Below are 25690 nucleotides of genomic sequence, written 5' to 3' on the forward strand. Positions count from 1 at the left end.
TTATTGTCACAGTTAAGTTTTATTCATTCAACATTTCACATTACAAATATTTAAAAGTTATGCATACTGTTATAAATAGTTGGCTGCAAACAATTAAATAACATTAGATCTCTTTTTCATTTCACTAGCACTTTTACAGACCAACTCCTAGAAATATGGACATTTTGTATTACATAACTTAATTTGAAAGGAAAATACAAAAATAGTAACTTATAAAGTGAAATGACAATAAAAATTATGGTGATATCTTAAGTAAAAAAAAAATATTAATAAATACAACCTTCCCATACACAGTTAAAAACTATTGACATTTTGCCATTAAGTAACATCATTAACAGACCAATATTTAAATATTTATTTCCTTCAGAAAATGTGAACCATATATTGTGGAGCACAATATAGCAATTAGTAAAAACTAGACACTAACATATTAAAAGCTTCACCTCAAAAATATAACAAAAATCTGATCAAAATTATAAAAAATTATACATTCCAATTAAAAATATACCAATAAACAGCTAAATACATTATTGACCTAATAATTACAATGCAACCAATCACAGTAGCTTGAAATAAACAAATTAAGCAAATGAGCACAAAACCTTTAAATGTTTTAAAAAATAACTTCAATTATTTATATTAGTACAAATAGTTTGATTTCTTTTTCTTTTCTTTTTTACAAACACCAGCATGAAAAGGATTACAATAACAGTAGAAAATGACTGTGAAAAACATATTAACATCTTCTTTAAATGTCTGCAATTAAAAACGGCATTAAAGAATTACATTGCAAAGTCTTATTCTGGAAAAAAGTTCAAAAAAAGTATTGCACATAACAACTCGAAGTTAACTTGCAACATTTACCACATTCAAGTCTTAATGTTCCCCTTCCTCCAACTAGGTTGATTTGCCTCAACAGACAGTGGAGATGAGTTATCAAGTCTTTTTAACAGTGTCCTAAAAGATGCTCAAGTCTTGCACTGCTAAAATATATTTTAGAGTTTTTTTCATTTTCTTATTTTCTTGTATATTTTTCTGTGCATCCTGCAGAGGTCTGAGTATGGGGAAGGCAAAGAGATGAACACATGGGAGGGGAGTGAGGTGTGGGGGTGTCCTTAATAAATTAAAAGTTGTGAAACATCTGGTGCACTACAACAATTCATTTCAATAGCTAATTCATGTACTTCTTTTTTTTTATCATGCATGCTAAGGATTATAATAGGAGCTAGTTGGCAAGTTCAAGAATATACATTTTCCAATGTTAAAATATCTAAACACCAAACATCCATTCTTGTGATACGAGATTCAGCCTAATTATGAACCATCATTTGCATTCTCCTTATAATTGTTACATTCCAGCTATGGAGAGAGGAAACCAAAAACAATAGAAGTTACCATTTTCCAACTAGGGTAGCCATTTTTTTAAACATTCATTTTAAATGACAACGTTTTCTCACCATGCTGTTAAGATCAGATTTTTGTGAAACATTTAGTGTATGAGATCTAATACCTTAAGCAATACACTTTCATCATCCCTCTGCAGTTTTGAAGTCGCATCAACACAAGTGTGCACTTAGTTGTAAAGATTCCTCAGCACTGAAATGTATAATAAAAAGCATAATTGAAAATAATATTGAAATCACTCAACTTTTTTCTTTAAATTAAAATTTCCATATATGCAGATCTCTCAGTAACAAAAGTACAAAAGCTACCTTTCACAATGTGAAAAATTGAGGTATTGCAAAAAGGACTTTTCCCATTTGTGAAAAAATGTGCCTAAAATGACTGTTGAAAAAAATGTTTAGAAAAGTAGTGCATAATAAATGTTTATATGTGCATGACAAAATAATTTAGCTAGAAAACACAGTACCAAAAATCAGCAGGCCATGTATAAAATAATCTTTTTCTCATTAACAGCAAATTCTTCAAAAAGGGTTTTTAACTTCTAAAATGTTCACCCACCACACCCAAGCTAAATTCATGGTGCAGAACTGGTGCATTATCACACCATCAAGCCAACACAAGGATACGTATTTCACTAGTGTATTAAGTTATATTTTAGCACTTACTCCCTGACATATTTAACGCTAGTAGATTCAGATACTGTATGACTATATTAACCAGACCAACTGTGAGTCTTTGTTTAGCTTTTTGTGTTACATTTCCAAACCTTTTGCAGATCTATCCAAGTTACACAACTGCCTAGCAAGAAGCTTCTCCATTTTGACCTTTGGAAATGAGCGGATTGACTGGTGAAAAGGCCTGGGTGCTTGTAAGCTCAATAAATCCAGTTGTTTTCACTAATGTTTTCCTGGATTTTGACTGCACTGTTATCTATTCAAGGCCAATCTTTGGTTTACTGGTGTCCATCTGGTCTTCTTAAGGAAAGGGTAGAAATGATATAAAAACGAGAATGAACTCTTAAAAAAAAGAAGAAAAAAAAAGAAATGAGCTAGTATTACTCACTACTGCACAGCCGTCTTTGCTTCCCTAAAGAGTCTAGGTATAAACTCTTTATTGCAGTCTTGAGTGAAAGAACTGCATGTGGGACGCACATAGTAGAGCACATTACATGGAGTATCTTCATTTATGCTTAAAACACTGGCTGAGTTAGCTCGGCTGACACAGGAAAAGAGGTCTGCTGTTCTAGCTATATCAATGCCTCTAGGGGTAAATGTGTGTTGATGACAACCCCCAACTTTTCTAATTAATTTCTCTTTTCTTTTTAAGTGGGGTAAAAACAAAATAGGATTGTGGATAAAGGCTTGGGAGATTTGCACACCTGCATTAATAATAATAAATGAAAAAAAAACAACAAAAAAAACAGGTCTTTCTGCTCACATGCAGCCCCGATGAGAACTAGACCCTAGCCCCTCCTCCTCTCCGAGCTAGCAAGACCACAGACACAGAGAGGGGGGTTCACTTATTATCCCGACACCGGCCAGCACTCAGGGCCTCTGGGACCTGCAACGCCATACATTCCTCAATAAGATGCTCTGTTCATTCTTACTACAACCCTGGTTGGATTACAAAAATAAGGAAGTGACAAAGCAGTGTCTAGAAAAGTGTGCCGTTTCCCTTTGATTGTGGTCCTAAGGGAAAGGTGGAGACCAGCTTCTTTTCTTTAACTTATTCGGCACATTAGCAGCTAAGCTTGAGGTATTAGTTTTTGCATGTCAAAATGGAGATCAAACTCAAACGCCTGTTGTGAAATCGATCTTGTCAAGTAACATCAAATATTAGCATGGTCTTAAACATTATTTCAAACATTTGATCTGTAGTCGTTTCTTTTTCAAACCAATTGAGATTAAGCTTTGGTTAAACTACTGGGATTTTATACTGAATCATCTGCACTCTAAAGTAAATAAATAAGTGCACTCTTCTTTAGCGACACCTTTTATATTCACATTTGCTCTGAACTACAACTGAACATACTGCTTTAAAATTCATGGTCAATGACACGCCAAATTGGATAGCAGAGTGACAACTGAAAACCCTTTTTTTTTCTCCAAATGTCTATCTGCACTAATAAAATATAAAATCAACTGAAGTAAAAGAAAATAATGGGATTTAAACATTTTCTTTTCCTTCCTTGACATATCGGGATATAATTCCAGTTTCTCATCTTTAAAATAAATATGAATTTAAAATTAAACTTTTTTTTTTCAAATTAGAGCTAAAAAGTAACCAGCAACTGAAAAGTGCATTTATTTGTACAATGATTTGCGACTCCGACTCCCCCCTCTGCCTCTGCCTCTTACTCTGTGTGTCAGTCAGTTCCAGCGGAAGGAGATGTGCCTAGGCCGGTCCCCTCCTTCCTTTACCAGTGGCTTGTGGAACTCCCGGCCGGCGCGTGAGTGAATGGCCGCCCAGCAGTATTCACAGTAATACTGAAGACAGGTGACATTGGCGCAGAAGAAGGGGGCAAACTTGCCCCCACACCGGGTTCCCTGACACTCATCACACAGCTGGTCGTCCAGGACGTATGGCTTCACTTCCACCTGTAGAGAGAGATAGAGAGAGGAGAGAACTATCTGTCAGACACCCACTAGAGAATAAAGTTAGGATTCATTTACATTAATGTACACTACATCACTCATTAGTGAGGTCAGGCACTGATGTTGGGCGATTAGGCCTGGCTCTCAGTCGGGGTTCCAACTCATCCACAACGATCTCAACAACCCATTTCTGTATGGACATCCCCAAACGGTTGCCACAAAGTAGGAAGCACAGAATCGACTAGAATGTAATTGTATGCAGAAGCGTTAAGATTCCCTTCACTGGAACTAAGGGGCCTAGCCCCAGACAATTATTCCTCCTCCCCCAAACATTACAGTTGGCACAATGGATACGAGCAGGTAGCGTTCTCCTGACATCCGCCAAATCCAGATTCGTCCGTTGGGACTGCCAGATGGTGAAGCGTGATTCATCACTCCAGAGAACGCATTTCCACTGCTCCAGAGTCCAAAGTTGAAAGTCACTGAGGTCTTCAGTAAGGCCATTCTACTGACAATGTTCGCATTGCTATGTGTTCGATTTAATACACCTGTCAGCAATGGCTGTGGCTGAAATAGCCCAATCCACTCATTTGAAGGGTGTCCACATATGTTTGTATATTGCTATATAGTGCATCTTCAAAGATTTAACACACAACACATAATTGTACTGACAATTACGCACGTCATCCTTTTTACAAAAACTTTTTTTATCTACAAACATTCTCAAGTCAAATTCTCAAGTCAAGTTGGCTTGGCACATACTAATGTGTGAACTATTATTCCAGCGTGACCGAGTGAAATAGCCAAATTCTTCTGCAGGTGGCAGCTGGTTAAAGGTACAAGGCATTTGTTTTCTGTCCTCGTACGCCCCAGTCAAAATGCCAACAAATATTTTGCTTTAATCTTTTAAAACCAGAACAATAAAGAACAACTTGTCCTTTTAAAAGACAGGAGACGAGCCTATTATCTGTTTTGTACAACATTTCTGTCCTTCCGCATATTTGTGTGTGTAATGCTGCATTTTCCTGAGAGAGAAGAGAAAAATAAAAAAAAGTAGTCTTCACCAACCCGTTTATCGATTTCTCCATGCTGCAGTTGGACAAAACGAGCGCTGATAGCAGCAATGTAGCTCTGCTGATTAGAGAAGGCGACCCGCCCAGCTCCCTTGGGGTACTTGAGCTCGGGGTCTGTGTCGATACCGGCGTAGCACACCCCTCCATACAGCCTGTCCATGATCATTGCTAGCTCCACTGTGAAAGGAGGGAAACACAGGTTACGAAAGGGTTCAAATGCAGCACAGTTCCAGGGTCTAGCCTCAGATTTAATGTGACATTCCGAACTTGGCCATAATATTCCAAATAGCTGTACAAACGTCTCCCCATTACACACATGCTGATGTGATGAAATGCAACGCTCATCTAACCGGTTTTTAATATACCATAGAGGAGCTAGGGCTGCATCCCAAATTCCCTATGGGCCCCCTAGTCAAAAGTAGTGCACTATATGGTGCCATTTGGGACACAGCCCAGGACTAAAGTGCCAATGGGAGTGTGGACTAGGGTCAATAGGTTACCTGCACGGAGAGGGCGTGGCACCCCACCCACAAATATGGTCTTCCTGGGGTCCAGAGGCTGGGAGCCGTCCATCACAAAGTCACTGTCGTTCAGGTTCCAGGGGCGGATCTGGACCTGTTGCACACATACACAGGGAGACGTATGTATCACAACATGTTACGTCTTAACGTTTGTCATGTCCACCATGTTACGCCAATTTCACAAAGAAGGGTGGCTGCTTGGTTATTCACTTGGTCAGCCACTAATCGAATGGGCTCACTAAATAATAAATGAGGCAGTAAAACGCTGCTGTGGCGCTGCATCTTGATAGCTTTCACAATAGCATGAGAGAAGGGGAGAGAAGATAATAGCAGATGGGTGATGGGGCAATCCGCTCACCGGCTTGTCTTTGATGGTGGGGCTGGACACACACAGGTAGAGCTTGCCGTCCTCTTCAATACAGGCCTCAATCAGGGCCTGCACAGAGCTCTCATCCTGGAACAGCAGGAAGGCATAACCTACAGAGCAAACAGAGGACACGGTCACTCAAACCACCTACACGGAACAATGTCACAGAGATTACTAGAGGATTTACCTCTACCGTTTCATTCTCTGTCTGCAGCTGGAAATGACTGTCAATGGTAAGACCGCTCTGCTCACGAGTTTGTTTTAATATTTCAGACCATTTAGGCCTCAATAGTAAATTCTGATAGTACATTTTGATGGCAATGCTGTATGTGGCTGACGATAAGGGCAGTAGCAGTAGGTTGACTTAAAACGAGACTCACCTTTCGGGGGAAAGTAAGATTTGCTCTCTGCCTTGTGAGGCCAGTCCACAAAGAGGTGTCCAAAGCGACGGAAACTAGCCGTTATCTCATCTAAAAGGCGAAAAAGAAAAACATTCAACTATTGCTTCACAGTGGTTATACTGTGATATGGTGCATGTGTGTAATATCAGATGCCTGTTCTTAGTGGTGTAGACTACAGGGATATATGTGAGTCCCCATTAGGTTGGGTGTAGATTGTAACGGTAAACAAGGAGAATAAAGCAGAGCAGATGGTAGCATCAAGAAAACAAGCAGGGCCTCAGCTGTTCTCTAGTCCCCTGCCAGCAACACCAATCTGACACGAGATGTCCTCCACTCCTTATTAAAAAAAAAATAAGAGAGAATGTACTACAACTATGCCTACTTAAGAGCCAAAACCCTCAGGAAGCAATAAGAACCGGGCAGAAACTGAACAAAATAACACAAGATGTTGTGTTATGCAGTGAGAAAAATGAATAGAGGCTTTCACTACGCAGCGCTGCTCTTACGGCAGAAATTGGTCAAAGGGAGACATCCTCAACCTCCGTCGTGTAGTAACCCTAGACTACAGCCCATGAAGACATGCACATTCTAGACCTCCACCCCATCAACCAGGTGTCCAGTATCATCCTTGTGTTCACAGTTCATTGCCTCCACCTACGTAACAGTCGTCAGCAGTATTCAAGTGAAGCCGTTTCTATATTTTTTTGAAATTATAACATTTAAAATAAAATGTAAAAAGGTTACCTTCATCAATATCAGGGGGGAGACCGCCAACGAAGACCTTGCGTGAGTAGCGCTCCACTCGCTCCCCGTTCTGGTGGGGGAAGCAGTGGGGTGAGCCTAGGCCAGGCAGGCTCTGCTCGCCACGCTCGTCGTCAGGGAAACCATCCTCCATGGGGAACAGGGAAGAATGGACTGAGGAGAGGATCACAGACAACGCAGTCAGCCAATAATAGAGGATAGCATGACTAAACACAACTGATACAACAACAAAAAGATCAATACTCATTGGGTTTATTTCCTAGGTGTATCATCAACCAGAGTTGAGTGGAGGGGGTATCATTGAATGGTTAGGTATGGTCTAGCAATTTTAGCTACAACAACGTGCCCATTTTACAGTAGCTCATCTGACATGAATCATTGAGTGCCAGAAACAATGCTACAGTAAGGCCCTGCTGATCTGCGTTAACAGGGACTGAGGCAGGGATACTAATCAATCTCCCGCTCTCCACATCCGTCCCCAGCACAGAACTACACAAGCCACCCCTCCCCCATTTCAGCTCAAAACACACAGTCCACACACCCACATGAGTGCCTGCAGCCAAGCCCATGGCAGCAGCAGGGGCCGGGCAAGCCTAAAATATCGTTCCGGCCGGGTGTCCTGGAGCCACCCCAGCCTTATTCCTAACCAAGTGACGGAAACCAGAGCTGAGCAGCTTTACGTGAGAGAGTTAGCCCCGAGTCTGTACACTGTGTGTATTGTGTCAAAATCTAATCAACTTTTATTGGTCACATACATATATTTAGCAGATGTTATTGTGGGTGTAGCGAAATGCTTGTGTTCCTAGCGCTGACAGTGAAGTAGTATCTAACAATTCACACAAAACGTAAAATAATGTAATATAAAAAATACACAAAGTTCAGATACACCTACTCATTCAAGGGTTTCTTTATTTGAACTCCTTTCTACATTGTAGAATAGTGAAGACATCAAAACTATGAAATAACATATGGGATCATGCAGTAACCAGAAATGCACATTCTTGGCACTCTCTCAACCGGCTTCGTGAGGTAGTCACCTGGAATGCATGTCAATTAACAGTTGTGCCTTGTTAAAAGTTTAATTCCTTCTTAATGCATTTGAGCCAATCAGTTGTGGTGACAAGGTAGGGGTGGTATACAGAAGATGGACTTTTACCAAATAGGGTAAAAGTACATATGGCAAGAACAGCTCAAATAAGCAAAGAGAAACAGTCCATCATTACTTTAAGACATGAAGGTCAGTCAATGCTGAACATTTCAAGAACTTTGAAAGTTTATTCAAGTGCAGTTGCAAAGAACCATCAAGAGCTATGATGAAACTGGCTCTCATGAAGACCGCCACAGGAATGGAAGACCCAGAGTTACCTCTACTGCAGAGGACATGTTCATTAGAGTTACCAGCCTCAGAAATACAGCCTAAATAAACACTTCAGAGTTCAAGTTACAGACACATCCAAACATCAACTGTTCAGAGGAGACTGCATGAATCAGGCCTTCATGGTCAAATTACTGCAAAGAACCCACTACTAAAGGACACCAATAAGAAGAAGAGACTTGCTTGGGCCAAGAAACACGAGCAATGGACAATAGACCAGTGGAAATCAGTCCTTTGGTCTAATGAGTCCAAATTTGAGATTTTTGGTTCCAACCGTGTCTTTGTGAGACGCAGAGTAGGTGAATGGATGATCTCCGCATGTGTGGTTCACACCGTGAAGCATGGAGGTGGTGGTGTGACGGCGTGGGGGTGCTTTGCTGGTGACACTGTCAGTGTTTTATTTAGAATTCAAGGCAGTTACTACAAGATTCCATAGGTGTTATTTCATAGTTTGGATGTCTCCACTATTATTCTACAATGTAAAAAAATACAAATAAAAACCCTTGAATGAGTAGGTTTGTCCAAACTTGACTGGTACTGTATAGACAATATGGACACTATTTGGATAGAATATGTAGTATACCTGAATACATGTGCAACAGTTAAATAGGATAGGCCTTGACTAGAATACACATATGAAGTGGGTAAAACAGTATGTAAACAATATTTAAATGACCAGTGTTCCATAGGGCAGCAGCCGCTAAGGTGCATGGTAGAGTAACTGGGTGGTAGCCGTCTAGTGACAGTGACTAAAGTACAGGGCACGGCTAGTGGTCACTGCTTGACGTGTGTGTGTGTGTGTGTGTGTGTGTGTATCTGTGTGTCTCGCTCTGTACACAAACAAATGTAATGCTGACAACCACAACACCACAGACCAACAATGACGCACAACATCTACATGCAAACACATACTGCCCCCCTTCATAAACACTGGACATGGATGCAAAAGACAGGCTCTTTCTATGCCAGTTTTGAAGGTAAAACCAAACAAACATAATCCACTTGAATAACCCAAAATAATTAATTTACCTCGTCTCCTCCCATAATTCCTTGCTGCATGTAAAAACAAGACAGGTGAACAAAGGGATGCATAGAACATCAACAGTTTCATTGAAATGCTAATTCTTTCAGTCACAACACATGCCCTTCTCCTTTGCAGTCAAATCCTACACGTGATTAGTGCTCGATTGCCTCCTCAGTGCCCAGCAGTACATGGCAGACAGAGCCAGAGGATGCCCTTGTGTCATGAGGAACCACTCTCTTCCATGGGTCAGATGGCGAGCAGCTCTTCAGGAAGTCAGTGGAGGGTGGTTTTACACGCTCTCTGATACACGCGTGTGCATTCCACAGAGTAACTACAAGCTGGTGTGAACGCCTCAAAGACTAGTACTCTCTGAATGGTATCTATGCAGGACCACCATCTGTACAGTTTGATCACTGTCTGACCATATGACCGAGCAATATAGGCTAACACTATGAGACTCAGGGAGAGACTCCATGGTGGATCACTGGGCTCTCAGTTGCACGTTGGCTTATGCATATCAAAATGCAGTTGAGGAAGCTGTATGTTACATTTTTTTAAATGAACATGTCACTATCTTCAGGCAATAGGGTTTTATTCTCAAGTAAGAACACAAATGGTGAGCTTAGTTCTTTCATTGCATAGCTAGGCAAATTAGAGGTCTGGCTGAATGCAAATAGCATAGCCTCTGGCCTTATCACATGTAAAATATATAAAATAATATCTTGCCTATGCAATGAAAGAACTAAGCTCCCCATTCGTGTTCTTACTTGAGAATGAAACCCATTGCCTAGGGATGGTGACATGTTCATTTCAAAAATATAACATACAGCTTCCTCAACTGTATTTTGATATGCATAAGCCGACGTGCAACTGAGAGCCCAGAGATCCACCGGAGTCTCTCCGAGTCTCAGAACATGATTTAAAAGCAGGAATTAGAATGACAAAGCTGTAAAACATTATCCTAAATATAAACCATCAACTTAGTGAATTCCACTGCTGTTAAATATGAGGGACTCTGTATGAAATGTCCTTTATCACTAATGTTTAATAACACCCTTATTATTTGACTAAGTCAATATGTCTTTGTTGTAAATGTGTTGGCGCCAAACTTGTGGCAGTTTTGAAAAAGAGTCAATAGCTGGAAGAGTTGCAGAGTTAATAGAAAATAATGCCATTGTTGATTAGATGCCATTTCATTGATTAGGCTATTCTCTCTTGAACCATATGATCTATCTACTAGAAACTCATGGACAATGTGGTAGAATATAAAAAAATGAATACTATGACATTTTTGTTGTTGTACTACCCCTTTTTTGCCCCAATTTCGTGATATCAATTGGTAGTTACAGTCTTGTCCGATCGCTGCAACTCCCGTTACAGGACTCGGGAGAGGCGAAGGTCGAGATCCTGCCAAACCGCACCGCTTCTTGACACACTGCTCACTTAACCCGGAAGCCAGCCGCACCAATGTGTCGGGGGAAAACACTGTCCAACTGGCAACCGTGTCAGCATGCATGCGCCCGGCACACCACAGGAATCGCTAGAGCGGGATAGGACATCTCGGCCGACCAAACCCTCTCCCGGACCAAATTGTGCGCCGCCTTATGGTTCTCCAGGTCAGGCCGGGTGGCTGCGGCACAGCCCGGGATAGAACCCGGATCTGTTGTGACGCCTCAAGCACTGCGATGCAGTGCCTTAGACCGTTGCACCACTCGGGAGGCTTATGAATACATTTTTTTTAAGTTATTCTAGTAAAAATTACAATAAATGATCTGTTAATTACCAAAAAGATCCAAGATTGCAGTAGATTTGGTCAATTAGGATTGGAAACCTACGGTAGACTATCACTATTCAATGAATCTGACATCCAGAGCAAAAAAAATAAAAATAGATTCAGTTCTGGGGGAGACGTGTTAGAAAAGATACTAGAATGAGGAGCGGTAGGGGAACGAGGAGCTCCACCCCCTCTTTTTTTGGAAGTTACAGGCAAGTCTACGGGCCAAATGTCCCCATCCCATCCAAAATTTAAATGATGCTTACATCTGCGAAATTGTGATTTGTTGTAATTACCAGTGCTGAAAAATCTACACACCTGGTTGCAATCCATAGTCTGTTGACAGATGGTACAACACCAGTAATTCTACGTGTATCTGTCCACAAGAGATTACTATTCAATAAATCCACATCAATCATTTAAAGAACTAATGGCATAAGAATCGTCCACAGAGCAGCAAACCCACACTGGTGCCTCAAGAGCACGCCAAGCACAAACATGACTACGTTAACATATGGCTTGTTTCACCCTCCATCCCTCCATCAGCATGGGTAAAGCCATCAGATCACTAGTGCTATAAAAGCATTTACATTTCATTTATGGGCAAAGGACTATCTCCTCGTGGATGTGTGAATCCTAGGCGACCTAGTGAGAGGAAACAGAGTATAAATCATTAAGAGATTCAGTTACAAGCATACGCTGCAATACACAAACTGAGCCGTTACATTAGCCCACGTAGTCCGTCGCCCAGCCGCCTGCTCGCTGGCACCTCATACAATTTACACTGAGCCATTTGCGCACACCCTGTTCCTCCCATGACCTCCTGCCAAATGTACTTGAGTGTTGAACTGTGCCATGCTGGGATGCCTTGGTGAAGGGGATAATGAGAGGGAAAAAACTCGTAATAGTAAACCCATTGTGACTGGTGTGGACCGGAGCCATGTATTTAGAGAGAGTTGGGCCATTGAGGTTTCAGCGTTGATGCATTTACATGACACTCAACATTCTATGGCAGCCATGTCAACGCCCCATATGCATTACATGGGAATATTTAATGTCTAGAATTGGAACAATATTTTGCTTTGTTTGTTTGACCAACTCTCTATATACATGGCTCCTGTGTGGACCAGATGAGAGTGCCGTGATTGGTGAAATCCGTTCCGTCACACAAATTCTCTAAGCCCCTCCCCTCCCTCCACCTATTCAATCAAAGAGAGAGAACAGGCTGGTGGACAGGCTCAGCAGTCAATGGTGACACAGAGCCAACACACCATTTTGTAACTTCTCAGAGAACAGAGTGCTCTTTTTAGTCGCAGAGGACAATGCTGGAATCGATTCAAAGCCACTTCTACAGTCCATTTTTCCTCCTCTTTCCTTTTAATCTGTTCTACAGAGGTCCACGTTTGACGGTCAGATCATTCTTTTCAATTAGGGATAGGCGGGCCGGGGCGCTGCTTTGGTACCCTTGGAGCTCACCCAAAGCGACCCAGTAAGGTCAGGACACAGCCGGAGTAGGGCCTGCATCTGTGTGGATCTTTCTAATGTAGAAACACATTGCCCTGGAGACAGTGGCAAGGAACTGCTGCTGCTGCTGCTCACAAGGCAAATGATGCATCATAATGATGTTTTTCTCTGCCTTCTGTAGCTGGCACGCAGCACTGGGAGCGTCATTCCAATAATCAGCAAAGGCACAAACTAGATTGGAGAACATCAGAGGCAGAGAGCCTGAAGTCATGAGCTGTTGTGTGTGACACAAAGTTGTTGACTTTCACTGTGTGGTTTAACAGCTCAATACAGAGGTGTAAAAATGAATACACGCTACGGAAGAGATAAACATTAGAAACCCATGCCTAAGCTACTCCCTCTAACCAACCGTGACCCAGTCTGTCCTTTCCCAAACATAACAGAGTAGCCTAGGTGTAAAGTAGATCGTCCTCACTGACTAACAACAGGAACGTTCCGGTTTGCAATGTTTGCGTCACAAACCAGACGGACAGACTATAGAGACCATCGCAAGCGTTTAATTTACATGCCCCATAAAATATATATATCTTTTTTTTACTCTGCGAAATCAACAAACCCTTCACTAGCTGCAGCTATGAAAATACCTCCCACACAACCAGCACCTAACCTCAAACACGACCTCTAAACGCCTCACTTTACATCATAAAACGATTCAAAAATCCAGACAGTTTTATTAGTGGTGGAGTCCCTTTCCTCCACGTCACAACATCCCCACCCTCCACATCCTGGATCAGCCTGACTAATCCTGAGGAAGCCTTGCATCACGGAGAGGGCCTGTCAGCACACCCAGCACAAGTGCTCCATGGCTGGGCCAGGGAAAGAGGCACCTGTGCAGGTCCACTCCATCAGAGGTGCTGGCATTTATGGGTCAGTGTAGCTGCTGCTAACACCAGTCTGCTGCGCCACGGCATGGTACGTGTGCAGCCGCACAGCTCTAATGGACCTAAGTTGGGGAGCTGCTCAAAATCCATCTGCAACGACCTCAAAAATGGGGAACTACAGGCAACTATGAAGGAAGAGTTGGGAAGGAAAACCTTGTCTCGTCAGTGATTATCTCTGCATGTCTGTTCCATTTGACTTCACACCTGAAATGATGGGACTTTCGTACCTTATACAATGCAAAGTTGAGAGGTCTAGTGGGGACCGTGGCATTGCAACATAACGGTTTAATTAGAGGAAGGAATCGATGCAAACACGTTTGTTTTCCATTGTAAATTAGCATGTGCTGCTGATGGAGCTTACGAGCCTATGAGCTTATGAGCCTCTCTGACCTGGATCTGTGTGTGGTGTGTGAATGTGTATGGGTAAGTAGGCACCTGAGCTGAGCCGTGAGAGAAACAACCACCCCCACTATCAGCTCGGGGGGGGGGGGGGGGGGTTACATTTTTATTAATTTGGGGACCGTTTGTCAGATGCGATGAGAGCTTCTCGGAGTGAGCTCCTCTTCCTATAGCAAAAGTGACTGCTGTCCCCGTTAAGAAAGTATCAACTTTACACTGTATATCTAAAAATGACCATACTAATTGTTTCAAGTAAAACTACCAAATCTATTACTCATGGTGAACCTGGACAATTAAAATATAAGCCCCGATTAGGTTTTTTTTTTTTTTTTATCTAACTAGGCAAGTCGGTTAAGAACAAATTCTTATTTACAATGACAAACTACCCCGGCCAAACCCTGACGACAGTGGGACAATTGTGTGCCGCCCTATGGGACTCCCAATCACGGCCGGTTGTGATACAGGCTGGAATCGAACCAGGGTCTGTAGTGACGCCTCTAGCAATGAGATGCAGTGCCTTAAGACAGCTGCGTCACACGGGAGGAAGTTGGGCTGTAGCCAGATGAGTCGTGTCTCCGGTGGTAGCTTAGGCTACTTTCATTCCAGTAAAACATTTTCAATTTTTGATTAAAAAAATAACCTAGCAAATTGCAGTGGCTCTCACTCAATGAATAAAGCCTAATATTGCGAAAGCCATTTTAAAAACATTTGAATGCTGAAAGTGACAGATCAGGAATAGGCCTCAATTTGCACCCTCTGTAGAATAGCCTAGCCTAGAATTTTGAAGTGCGTATTGGCTCTAGTTGTATTAAAAAGACGCAGAAATCGCACCACCATTTCCTGGTTGCTCAAATTTTAATAGGTTGCCTAATTTCATTTTGTGATAAAACAAGCAGTCATTCTGTAGAGAATCATTGTACCATCTAAACCACTGAAATATATTTTCCATAACACAAAATAATGTATATTCAGCTGTTTGAAACTGGTGTACAAAACCAAAAGACAAAAAAAATAGTTCAGAAAAGGAAGCACAGAAATAGCACACGTCGACTTGCTTTCAACAGGAATGAAAGATCTATAACTCAAATTTCTATGTGAATCTGGTCAGGTGTAGCTTTAATGGAATAGACTACAATGTTTGGGGTTTTTTTTCAGCTCAGATTTACTCAAGTGGCAATGGCATACAACCCGGCATAGCTTATAGGCCTAGGGGTTTTATTTATTTACATAATTATTATGTACTTACCGGACCGAGGTCCCCGTACACGAATGTGTACCATTACACCCCTACTGCACAATCATAAGCCCATTTGCAATCTCAGTAGAATAGCCTACATAAGCCTCCACACCTTACTTCCTAGTCTACTCTAGGGCCACTGAAAGGAAAACTCAAAATCAGTTGTTTGACATGGCTGTCCTCGATGACCTTGCAGCAGATTTGGGAGGACAAAGGTTGTAAGATACGGCCGTTAACAGCAATTTTGTGACCGGACATGCGATCCTGGTGTTGTGCGATTGTCATCTTACCTTTCAGGGTATCTTGCTCAGCCCTCATGATGTCAATGAGAGAGTTCTCCAGGGAGTGCATGTTGAAGCCATCAAAGGATCTGGTGCGCTCCTGTGTAAAAGATAGATGAGAGTTCTGCTTTAGAGGGATGGAGCCGCCGCTGGTTAAATGTTACATTTGTTGGCCTATATTCGGAGTCCGACGCCATTAAATTTCCATTATGCTTTCATCACACACACACACTTCATGCATGGAATACAGAATACTATGAATAAATGCAATCGTGACCGCTTATTTTTTGCTGCAGAGTTATAATTATTTTATAGCTTTCTCTTACAGAAGTAAATCTGTCTCTACACATTTTCATTGCAAGTATTATTCAGTACAGAATGCAGGTCGTCGGCTCAAAAACACGCTCACTGTGCACGCAGAGGAAGCTCAGGCAAGCAATGGTTGAGATGAACTTTAAACACAAGACCATGAAAAAGGGCTGACACCGCGACCAAACTGGAAATGTTCAATTCTTTTAGTCAGTCGGGCACGACGGGGCAGTGCGATAGAGCGCTCATAACCTAAACCAAACACGCTCTTAAGCCAGCAGTTCAACTTGTATACAAAAACAATATGGAGGCCTACTACTAAAACAAGGCAGCCTTTCACTCGCTGTCCTTGACTTGAAGGTTTTCAATGGACACTCAACACTTCCCATGACAATGGTAGTCGCGACTCATTTCTAAGAATTACTTGAGCAGCAAGCAGGTTAAACCCCTCTACTGAATGGCATTCCAGAGGCCAGCCAGGAATAACACACGACAAGTCCTACCTGATGATAATGTGAGGCTTGTTGCGCAAGAGCTGGAAATGATTCACAGTATCCTTCAACCCAGGCCAGACAAGATCTGGCTGTCATATGACAGGAGAAGCACTAGTATGAAGGCTCATGTGGTTTTCGGGACATGGTCACGTCTCACATGTTATGGAATCATATACCAGGACTTCTACACAGGCTCCATTTTAGGAATTTCAATACCGTTTAATGAAATAATCCATGCTTTGAATAAAAACGTACGCGACAGCCTATCACCTTCAGGTAAAACACACATCATGCTAGGTGGTGGGAATTGAAGCAGACGTTTAATGCTCCATGGCCACCATTTAAAGTGATAACATTAACAACCATGGCCTTGACAGGGACAACCAAACTATTACCAGCAGGCTGGTGCTCCAGTAGACCATGGTTTACCAGAGATTAATACAAAAATACTCATTACAAATGAAATTCTCCACAAAAATCTAGGTTCTAGTACAGTACTAAGTAACGAGATGCCATAAAGGTGTGACATTGTGAAAGATCCTGTAAAACCCTTCCGCCACCACGACGCACAAACATGGCTGCTGTTGTTGTTGCTAAGCATCTGAATGGATTGGCAACCGTAGTGATTAACTATTTGTTCTGCCCTCCTTTCTCACGCACCTCCTCCCATCTGATGAACAGGCAGCAACACTCATCCCTGGAAGCTTAGAGGGCCCAGGCTACGTACTTAGGCGCACACAAACAGCCCTTAAGAGCACACATGGCATGGGCCAGCTGAACCTGCCTGGCCCTCAGTGTCTATCTCACAGCCTCAGAAGTTTGGTTAATCTCCAAGGTACACAGATAGAAAGGTGTGCGGGTCAGATAAGGCACTTCCTTAACAAGCTCAACAATAACCTTTGGAGAAAGAAAAAAAAAAATGTAGAAAATAAAAAGGCAGGCTTCAGGCGTCCGCACGCTTCCCAGCCGAAACAGTTTCAGAAGAGTTTTTTTAACATATAATGGAGAGATTGACATTTTTGTTAGTTCTTTCTGCCGTTTGGGCAAACAAAATGTTCTCCCCGAAGCCAGCAGAAGTTCGGGAGCCGAAGTCCACACCCCTTCGTCTGTGATTATTGAACAATCCCTACAGTTGACCAAAGTCTTTGTCATCATTCAACGAGAGACGACTCGTATTCATGCACATTTTTTTCATTGAGAAATACTGCAGCAAACATCTTAGAAAACGAGTTGTTTTACATTCTAAGATCCCCTCTGCAAAAACTTTCAATGAATGACAGATTAGATTAATTCGGACTATTTTGAGGTAGTGTGTACTGGTAACGGCGTCTCAAAATAACCAAACAGTACTATTGCCATTTTTTCCAAAAGGTCTTAAGGGAGTATGCCAGCACACACTTTCAGTTTGCCTAACGAACTTCGGCTAGCCGCCAGCCAAACTGAAGCATGACGACGCCTTCAGTCCACATAATATGCGAGTTGCACATATACAGGAAAGTAATCAAAGAATTCCCCGACCACAACTATGAGGAAAAAAAGTTGCACCTTACAGAAACAAAAGAATCGAGGGAAACAGTGAGGGAGAGACCAAACCGGTGTAACAAAGGAAACTGTGAAGGAGACCAAACCAGTGTAACCCATTTGTATTATAATATCTCTCTCCAGGCAGAGAGCCTGTGTCTGGGAGCTTGAAGCTAGGGCCAAACTATCCAACGTGAAGAACACTGCTAAAATAGGCCTTGATGATACACCCTAAGCGGAATGATTAAGTATGGCATGCCAAGGGTGTTTCTGCTACAACATTAATCTACAATGTCACAGCTATACTAATGAAAAAGGGAATGGAACGGGGGGAGGGAGGTAGGTATAAGGGGCCCAGCTTTGACACTTGATTTTTGTGTTGCTGGTCAGAGTATTTCAAAGCCTTGCACATTAAAACACCCTCAAGCCCATTAATCCAGCCTCAGAGCCTGGTTAGGGAGGCAGGGGGTGCAGACTGGTCCCACGGGGGACCCAGATCTACTTTGGTGATAAAGTAATTAATGAACAGCAACAGAGCCTAATCAGAGAAGGGGTGTTAAATGCCTGTGACACTTCTGACATTTAGTTTCTCTCTCGCTCTCATTTCTTTTATCTCTCTCATTACAACACACAAGATGCTTCCTGTTTCAAAACGACATTCAAGGGTAGGAGAAGGGCGAATAGTACACAACACAATTATGCGCTACTCACTGATGGTTATTTCATTATTCCAGGGATATTTGCAGAATTTAACACCATAGGATCATTCCATAATTGTCTGATGTCCTCAAAATGTTAATAGCTGGAAGTGTTCTGGCCATAAACGAGGTGTTGAATGACAATTCATGAATGAGGCTGGTTACTACAGCAGTAGAACAAAAGATTCAATCTGGAACTGACCTCAGAACAGCAGTCAGTCACACAGTCCAGTCCACACGATCAAAAACATATTCCCATTAGTACACTTAACTGATACAACAGTGATGTGAACAACAAGACATCCTGCCACATTGTGACCCAATGGACAGCAGACTAATTTGAATGTTCGTAATGCCTTATAGATTGTAAAAACACAAAGCAGCAAGGTCTACTATAAACTAATGACTTACGGGTATTTCAGTCATACCTAATTCAATCAGGATTTATGAATCTCTAAAATGAGAAAATATTAAATTCATTCAAGATTTAAAACATTCAGTCTTGTATACAAGGACAATGCAATCCCCATCCAATAAGGTCCTTGTGCACAGCCCAACGTCCCCATAATTCTATTAGGGCATCAATATAGATTGCATGGTTCAATAAAATAAAAACATTTATATAACCTCAATTCTGATTTGGAGCTGTTATACATTCAAGCAAATGTATGTCCTTCATTTAAACTAGCTAACCAGAATACCATAACCTACCTCTACTAACAACTTCCCACGTAGATTGCTAATGTGGCCCTTTGGTTGCCTGCCCAGACCCAAATCCAAAAGGCATGTTACCGGGCAGCAGGCCCTGTTCCTCCCAGTTACGGAAGGCTGTAGAGCAGCTTACACAGGGCTAAGAGGAAGTTTGGGTTTTAGAAAGTGAAAAACCTGCTTTGCCTCAGTGCAGAGAGGCCTAATAACACAGCTCTAGTACCACACCCAAAGGCAGTATTATAGAGACCTTCACACACTATGTACAATCTTTGAAATAATATCATGAGATGATACTGGTGTGTATGTGTTCGTCCACGTTGTATAATATTATCATGACATCCCTCTCTGGGAGGCACAGTCACTAATCCCTGAAAGATGACACTGGACCTAGGCAACAGACGACTATTTGTCATGGGCACCTGCACCCAATAACAAAAGCTACTCTAATACAGAAACAAACAGAGTACAGTGGCCTAGCCAGCAAAACAAACAGCCTTCCTACAGTAGTCTAGGTCTCCCAGTACAGAACTGATCTGTGATCAGCAGCACAGCCCAAGGCCATCACAGGATGCACGTCACATCTAAATAAAAAGGAGGGGACTTTTGTTTTTAGCACCATTGTCTCTTGACAAACCTTTTGTTGCCCGTTTTTGTTCTCCCGAGTGGGAGCAGCATCTCCCTTCTCTTATTTTCTCCCTAAGATGCTAGTTAGCCTAATCATGAACGCCTCACCTGTGTCAGCTTGCATGGAACCCGTGCTCTCCTACCCCACCAGAGAAGCCTCTGCCTTCACACCAAACATGATATATTCTAGGTGGAGACACAGGAGGCATATGGAAACCTACAGCGCCATTAAGCTTTGACTAAGAGATGGGCATCACATCACTTGTATCAATGTAACTAGTTAAGTCCCTAAGGCATACACCTAAACAATTACTGAATAGACATCCAGTGTTGATTAACATAACCAAGGGTTTCTATGAAAATGTGCTGCTACAGTACCAAGGTATTTTTACACAATATTACTTGAGCAATGTAGCCTAAATGTGGTGTAAGCTTGATGGCTGTAGGTTACGCTAAAAAGGGAAATTGGTGACAGCCTATATGCTGCTTCAATCTATTATTTTAAAACAGGCAAGTGGTTAAAAATGAATAGGGAGTGAACAAACAGGGGACAAAATAACTGCAAAAGGACACCGCAATCACCCACATGTTGCCTCTGTGATAAAATGGAAACTATGTGGAGCCATTTGGAAATGCCTGGCAGTCACAAGAGAAAGGCATGTGATCCATGGAAATGGACTGGTGTTCACCATCGCTGTGCACTTTAAGCTGAAAACATTGCTTGGTCAGGGACAGAGACAAACAGGAAACCTAGTTATTATGTAGTAATGTCCTTACTACAAAAATCTGTGTTTCCCCTAAATGAATTTAGTGGCGGTGACCGAGATGCGCTTTTAATTGGATAGTCGTTGGCTCAATAATTGGAAGTCTATGGGAACAGCTAGCATGTCATTGCGCTAACGCTAGTAGCAATGCATTCACCCCCACCAACCTTGCCACCACTGCTGAAAAAAATCCTAGGGGAAACACTCAAAATAGAACACAACCATGAGAGTTAGCCTAGTGTGACTAAACATGATTGCACAGTAGAAATGGAATAAATCAACAGCACTTCCAAACAGCTAACCTTAGCCTACTATACTGCATTTAGATTCAAAACAGATCCCTCAGTCCAGTCACACAAAAGTAGCCTGTCCTTTCTCTACTCAACCGTTGAATATACTTCATTTCCAATGGATTTTAAGACCACAACTTCATTCTGACAGTCTCTATTCAACGCTCTGCATTCTGAACTGCCGATCAGGCCAACCTAACGTGTGAGAATATTCATCCTCTTGAAAAGACAAATTGAAGTATTTACAGCCTGCGTCAGGAAGCTAAAACTCCCAATCTAACCCTCTACCCCCAATGCATTTAGAAGGCAGAGTGTCATACTCGAGCTAGCCTGAGCAACACGGTGATTCTAAACCAACAAGGGCACAGCACTGCTGTGTGATATAGTAACATAGTAGCTAGGCTATTAGCAATATGTAACATGGTCGGTATGGCATCATGGCTGATGAAGCACTTCTGGGGGGGGGGATCCTCAAAGCCTTCAATCAGGCCTTCCAGCACATATTTATCAGCCCAACCCCCGCAACCACCTTCACCCCACAGACACCCCTGTGCTTGAGCAATAAAATAACCTCCATGCCCTTTCCATCAATCCTATCAGTGTTCTCTGCACATAACACTGTTGTCTAAGTCATCTTAAATGTGCGCTATCAAATTGCATTAAAAATGAGACTGCATTATAAAGACGGCGTAGACCGGTAGTCTTGGGTTATTATTAATCCTGTAATCTTAAAATCACTGTTTCACAGGAAGATGGGTAATTGATGCTCCATCCATTTCTCTACTGCGTGTTCTATGGATGAAGAAAAATATATATCATAGCTTCTCTCTCTCATATACGTGGCACCCATCACTGCAGTGGCAAAGCTATGTTAGTCATAAGGGGCCTCTGGCAATTAAAGCATAGGACTAACATTAATATTGTGACAAATTCATCATATAACGGAGAGTAGGGCCTTTGGGTACATAAAATACAATTACATCTCGCTGAGTGGCTCTAAGTATGATTACAGAATTAAGAGGTATAAAAGCGGTGGGAATTATTCACTGACCTGGAAGGGGAAGATGTTCTCACTCCTGCTCACACTCTCGTCCATCCAGGACTTGGGGTTGAAGCCAGGGCTGGTGCGGGAGTACTTCTGCGACGGCACGTGGTTGTTGGGGAAGGTCTTCTTCAGCGGGGAGATTGAGTTCAGGGGAGTCATGCCTCCGTTGAGGCCTCGACGGTACTCACGCCCCTGGGAGCCTCCCCAGCCACCATAGCCCCCACCGGGGCTCCAGGAGGTGGAGGAGGGGGAGGGAGAAGGGCTTTGGTAGCTACCCCAAGGTGACGGGGGCTTATTCAGGTTATTGGACAAATGCGGCAACTGGCTAAAAGCAGCATTCCTATGGGGGAAGGGAGGAGGGTGGGGGCTGGCCGGGGACCTTCGGTGCTGTTGGTGCTGGTTGTGGGGATGCTGAAAGTGGGGGTGTGGGGGATGGTGCTGGGAGATGGGTCCAATCTGGGGAGAGAAGTTTCCCCCGAAGCCTGGGCTGACGTGGTGGGAGAAATTCTGGAACAGGAGGGGCCCGTTGTTAGCAGAGGCAGCTGGGTTAAAGAAGCTGACATCCTCATTGATGATGGTGGAGGGGGTCTGGGAAATAGCAGCTGACCAGTTGTTGAAGCCAGTCAGGGACGAGGAGGTACTGGACTGGCACGGAGTCCCAAGACCTGATGTCTCTTGGTAGTCGAAGCCTGTCAGTACTGGGGACTCGAGGCGCAGCTTCTCTTTTCCATTGCTACCCTCAGAGAGGCCGCCCTCCACCTTGTTCTCCTCTGACCTCGCCTTCTCTAACTCAGATACGATTCCAGACTCCGGGTGGCCAGGGGATAGTAGCTGTTTTTCTTGCGTTTCTTGCATTTCCTGTTGCTGGGCTTTGGGCTTTTCTGACCCAAGAATTTCATCTTGCATGCTGCTGTGGGCAGCTGTGGCTGAAAACAGCCAAGGTGACCCATTGTTACTGCCATTGCCAGCTGTGGTACTGTTTATAAAAGCACCAGGGCTTTGAGACGCATTCTGATGATGGTGTGGAGGTTGCAGATGTGGATGAATTCTAACTGGGAAAGCAGACTTGTTGCCAGTGTTATTTTGCACTAAGACTCCAAACCCGTAATCCCCCATTTGTTTTCCCACACACAATATCTGCTATCCCTTGATCTTCAGGTCCTAAAGAGAGGGGGGAAAAAAACAAAATACACACGTTATTATTTCAATGTTTGTAAATGAGAATCAGGCTGATAGAGAAATCAGACAGGACATTGATAGCACTCTAGCTGTCTCATTTTCTGCTGCTAATGAGATGATCCCTTATTGCTTGTCGAAAAGCAGTTAGCTAGCTATACTCAGCTAACGTCTGTCGAGAATAGCTGTCAATATAACAACCTTACTAACGAGACATGTTTCTCTGCCACATCAGTTCCCTGTAGTTAACTATTTTGTTTGCATGCTAGCTGTTTAGCTAGCTAGCAACATATTTAACTAAAGGCTCATGACGTTGCCACAGTCAGCATATGCTACGCGCTAGCAGCTAGCCAATTTGCTAGCAACTCGGATAGCTTAGCCTACCTAGCTAGTAAACGTTAGCCTGCTATTTCGGACAGTCGACAGTTGATCCAAGATTTATAAGGCCAACTAACTTAATAATAGCTAGCACTTTTGTCGATAACAGGCGCAATTAGCTTTCTAGTTGCAATAGTATTATTCAAGAGTATTTGGAAAATGTATCTAGCTAGGTAAATTTAGAACGAAAACATGACAGACAAGCGACCTTGCGTGACAGCTGTCAAAGCCTATTCCCTGTGTGGGTGCTATTTGGACTCGACCCTTTATTAATTACATAAAACTTATGACGTAGCTAGCTAACGCGTTAGCAATCTCTTTATTTATATCGTTTCTGGTTGTTTTAGGCAAAATATGAAACGGTTATTATCAAGTCGATAGTCGTAGATGCTAGCTAGCTAACTTCTGAATAATCTGGCTAAAGCGACGCTGCAAACATCGATCATAAAATCCCCTTTTCACCTTTTGGTCGCTACCTTTGATCCAAGCGATGACTCGATCCGTCCTGTAGTTAACCTGCAACCTCGATGTGTCTGATGAAATAACGAAAAGAAAGTTTATGACTCAAGCGATATGGTCCTTCTATGCCTTTCGCTCATACAGTAGCTATGGCTAAACAGCTTTTCTCTCTCTCTCCTGACGTGTCCTGCCTGATCAATGACACAACCCTCTCTGGAGAGCGCTAACCTTGACTGTATAAAAAAATAATTACGTCATTGAATTAAATATATACAACTAATTCAATACTAGTTAAGTGTAGTGGCTTATTCGGTCGGTTTCATTGTTTAAATTATTTCAAATGTTCCTCTAGTCAACTGACTTGTTCTGCGTTTCTTCGCCGTAGCTCTACCTCTCCTCAGAACCGACCGTGGCCAAATGACAAGGTTCTCATCCGCAAGACACTTCCGGTTAGAGCTCTGCCCCCTCCTTAAAGCCCTCCCGCGGATGGCTGAGAGCCTCGCGTCAATTCGTGACACCACCCACACCTCGTGAGACAGCGTCGTGTAATTGGTCATACAAAAAGTAGCCTCACCCATTTTTTCCAAATAAGGCGCACATGCGAAAGATGTGTCCGCCTTTTAAGGTCTTTAAACGTGATATGCATATTCTCTTCACGCCAAGTCTCCACCTTGTAGGGTTGAATCGTGAGAGATGAGATCCAGCTGAAATTGCATTCCATGCACGGTATCTTATGCAACCATGTCATGAGCCTCCTACAGAAAGATTGAAAAAGGTGAATGGTATGGATCCTGAGCAGAATTAAAGCATTGACCAGGCTGTAGTTATGATGATATAGTGACAGTCCTACCTTACTTGTAGATGCATATACACAGGGTACAAAACATTAGGAACACCTGCTCTTTCCATGACACTGACCAGGTGAAAGTGATGATCCCTTATTGATGTCAACAGTTAAATCCACTTCAATCAGTGTAGATGAATGGGAGGAGACAGGTTAAAGAAGCCTTGAGACATGGATTGTGTATGTGTGCCATTCAGAGGGTGAACGGGCAAGACAAAATATTTAAGTGCTTTTGAACGGGGTATGGTAGTAGGTGCCAGGCGCACCGGTTTGAGTGTCAAGAACTGCAACGCTGCTGGGTTTTTCACGCTCAACAGTTTCCCGTGTGTATCAAGAATGGTCCACCACCCAAAGGACATCCAGACATCTTGACACAACTGTGGGGAAGCATTGGAGTCAACATGGGCCAGCATCCCTGTGGAATGCTTCGACACCTTGTTGTCCAGTGTTCATCAGCCGGTCAATCTTCAAGGCATCCCTAATAGATCATCAAACTTTTCTGTAGAAAAGCCAATGATAAGCCCTGTACACTGGGTAGGCAAAGTGTTCCTATTTTGGGACCATTTACTTTGTCTGAAAAGACAAACTCTGCTTACCTGGCGGAACGGGAGATCAGTGGCCAAATTGAGTGTGCCAATCAGACAGCTTAAAACACCGTGCCTACAGCTTCTACGACCCCTGCCACAGCAAAGTTTGATGCTAGCCTACTTGAGATTTCATCGTTTTTAAACCATGACCAGAGTGGGACTGTCAAAGTATA

General features: G+C 42.7%; 1 protein-coding gene across 8 annotated transcripts; it reads right to left on the minus strand.

Moving 5' to 3' along the window:
• On the minus strand, positions 1 to 24843 carry cpeb4b (cytoplasmic polyadenylation element binding protein 4b). 8 transcript variants are annotated; one of them, XM_036937792.2, is made up of 11 exons: positions 24448 to 24843; positions 24090 to 24160; positions 22080 to 23234; positions 15627 to 15717; positions 9527 to 9550; positions 7105 to 7275; positions 6340 to 6429; positions 5951 to 6069; positions 5572 to 5686; positions 5067 to 5248; positions 1 to 4001 (listed from the first exon to the last, which is right to left on the minus strand). In XM_036937792.2, exons 3-11 carry the CDS (start codon positions 23187 to 23189, stop codon positions 3774 to 3776), a joined length of 2130 nt encoding a protein of 709 aa, XP_036793687.1. In that variant the 5' UTR covers positions 23190 to 23234; positions 24090 to 24160; positions 24448 to 24843; the 3' UTR covers positions 1 to 3773. The 8 variants fall into 8 exon arrangements, with proteins under 8 accessions (XP_036793687.1, XP_036793689.1, XP_090048899.1 ...); XM_036937794.2 differs by having other exon boundaries at positions 24104 to 24160; positions 24448 to 24555; XM_090192773.1 differs by lacking the exon at positions 9527 to 9550.
• Between the last annotated feature and the right edge of the window lie 847 nt (positions 24844 to 25690).

Source organism: Oncorhynchus mykiss, chromosome 12, assembly GCF_057628025.1.
Source record: "Oncorhynchus mykiss isolate SJ-2025 chromosome 12, ASM5762802v1, whole genome shotgun sequence".
Lineage (NCBI taxonomy): Eukaryota > Metazoa > Chordata > Actinopteri > Salmoniformes > Salmonidae > Oncorhynchus > Oncorhynchus mykiss.

Coding starts and splice junctions, on each gene's coding strand:
- cpeb4b (XM_036937792.2), bottom strand. CDS start 23,189: ATGGGGGATTACGGGTTTGGAGTCTTAGTGCAAAATAACACTGGCAAC. Junction 6,430..7,104: donor CCCCCCTGATATTGATGAAG/GTAACCTTTTTA, acceptor TTCGCCTTTTAG/ATGAGATAACGGCTAGTTTC. Junction 6,070..6,339: donor ATCTTACTTTCCCCCGAAAG/GTGAGTCTCGTT, acceptor TTTGCTCTGTAG/GTTATGCCTTCCTGCTGTTC.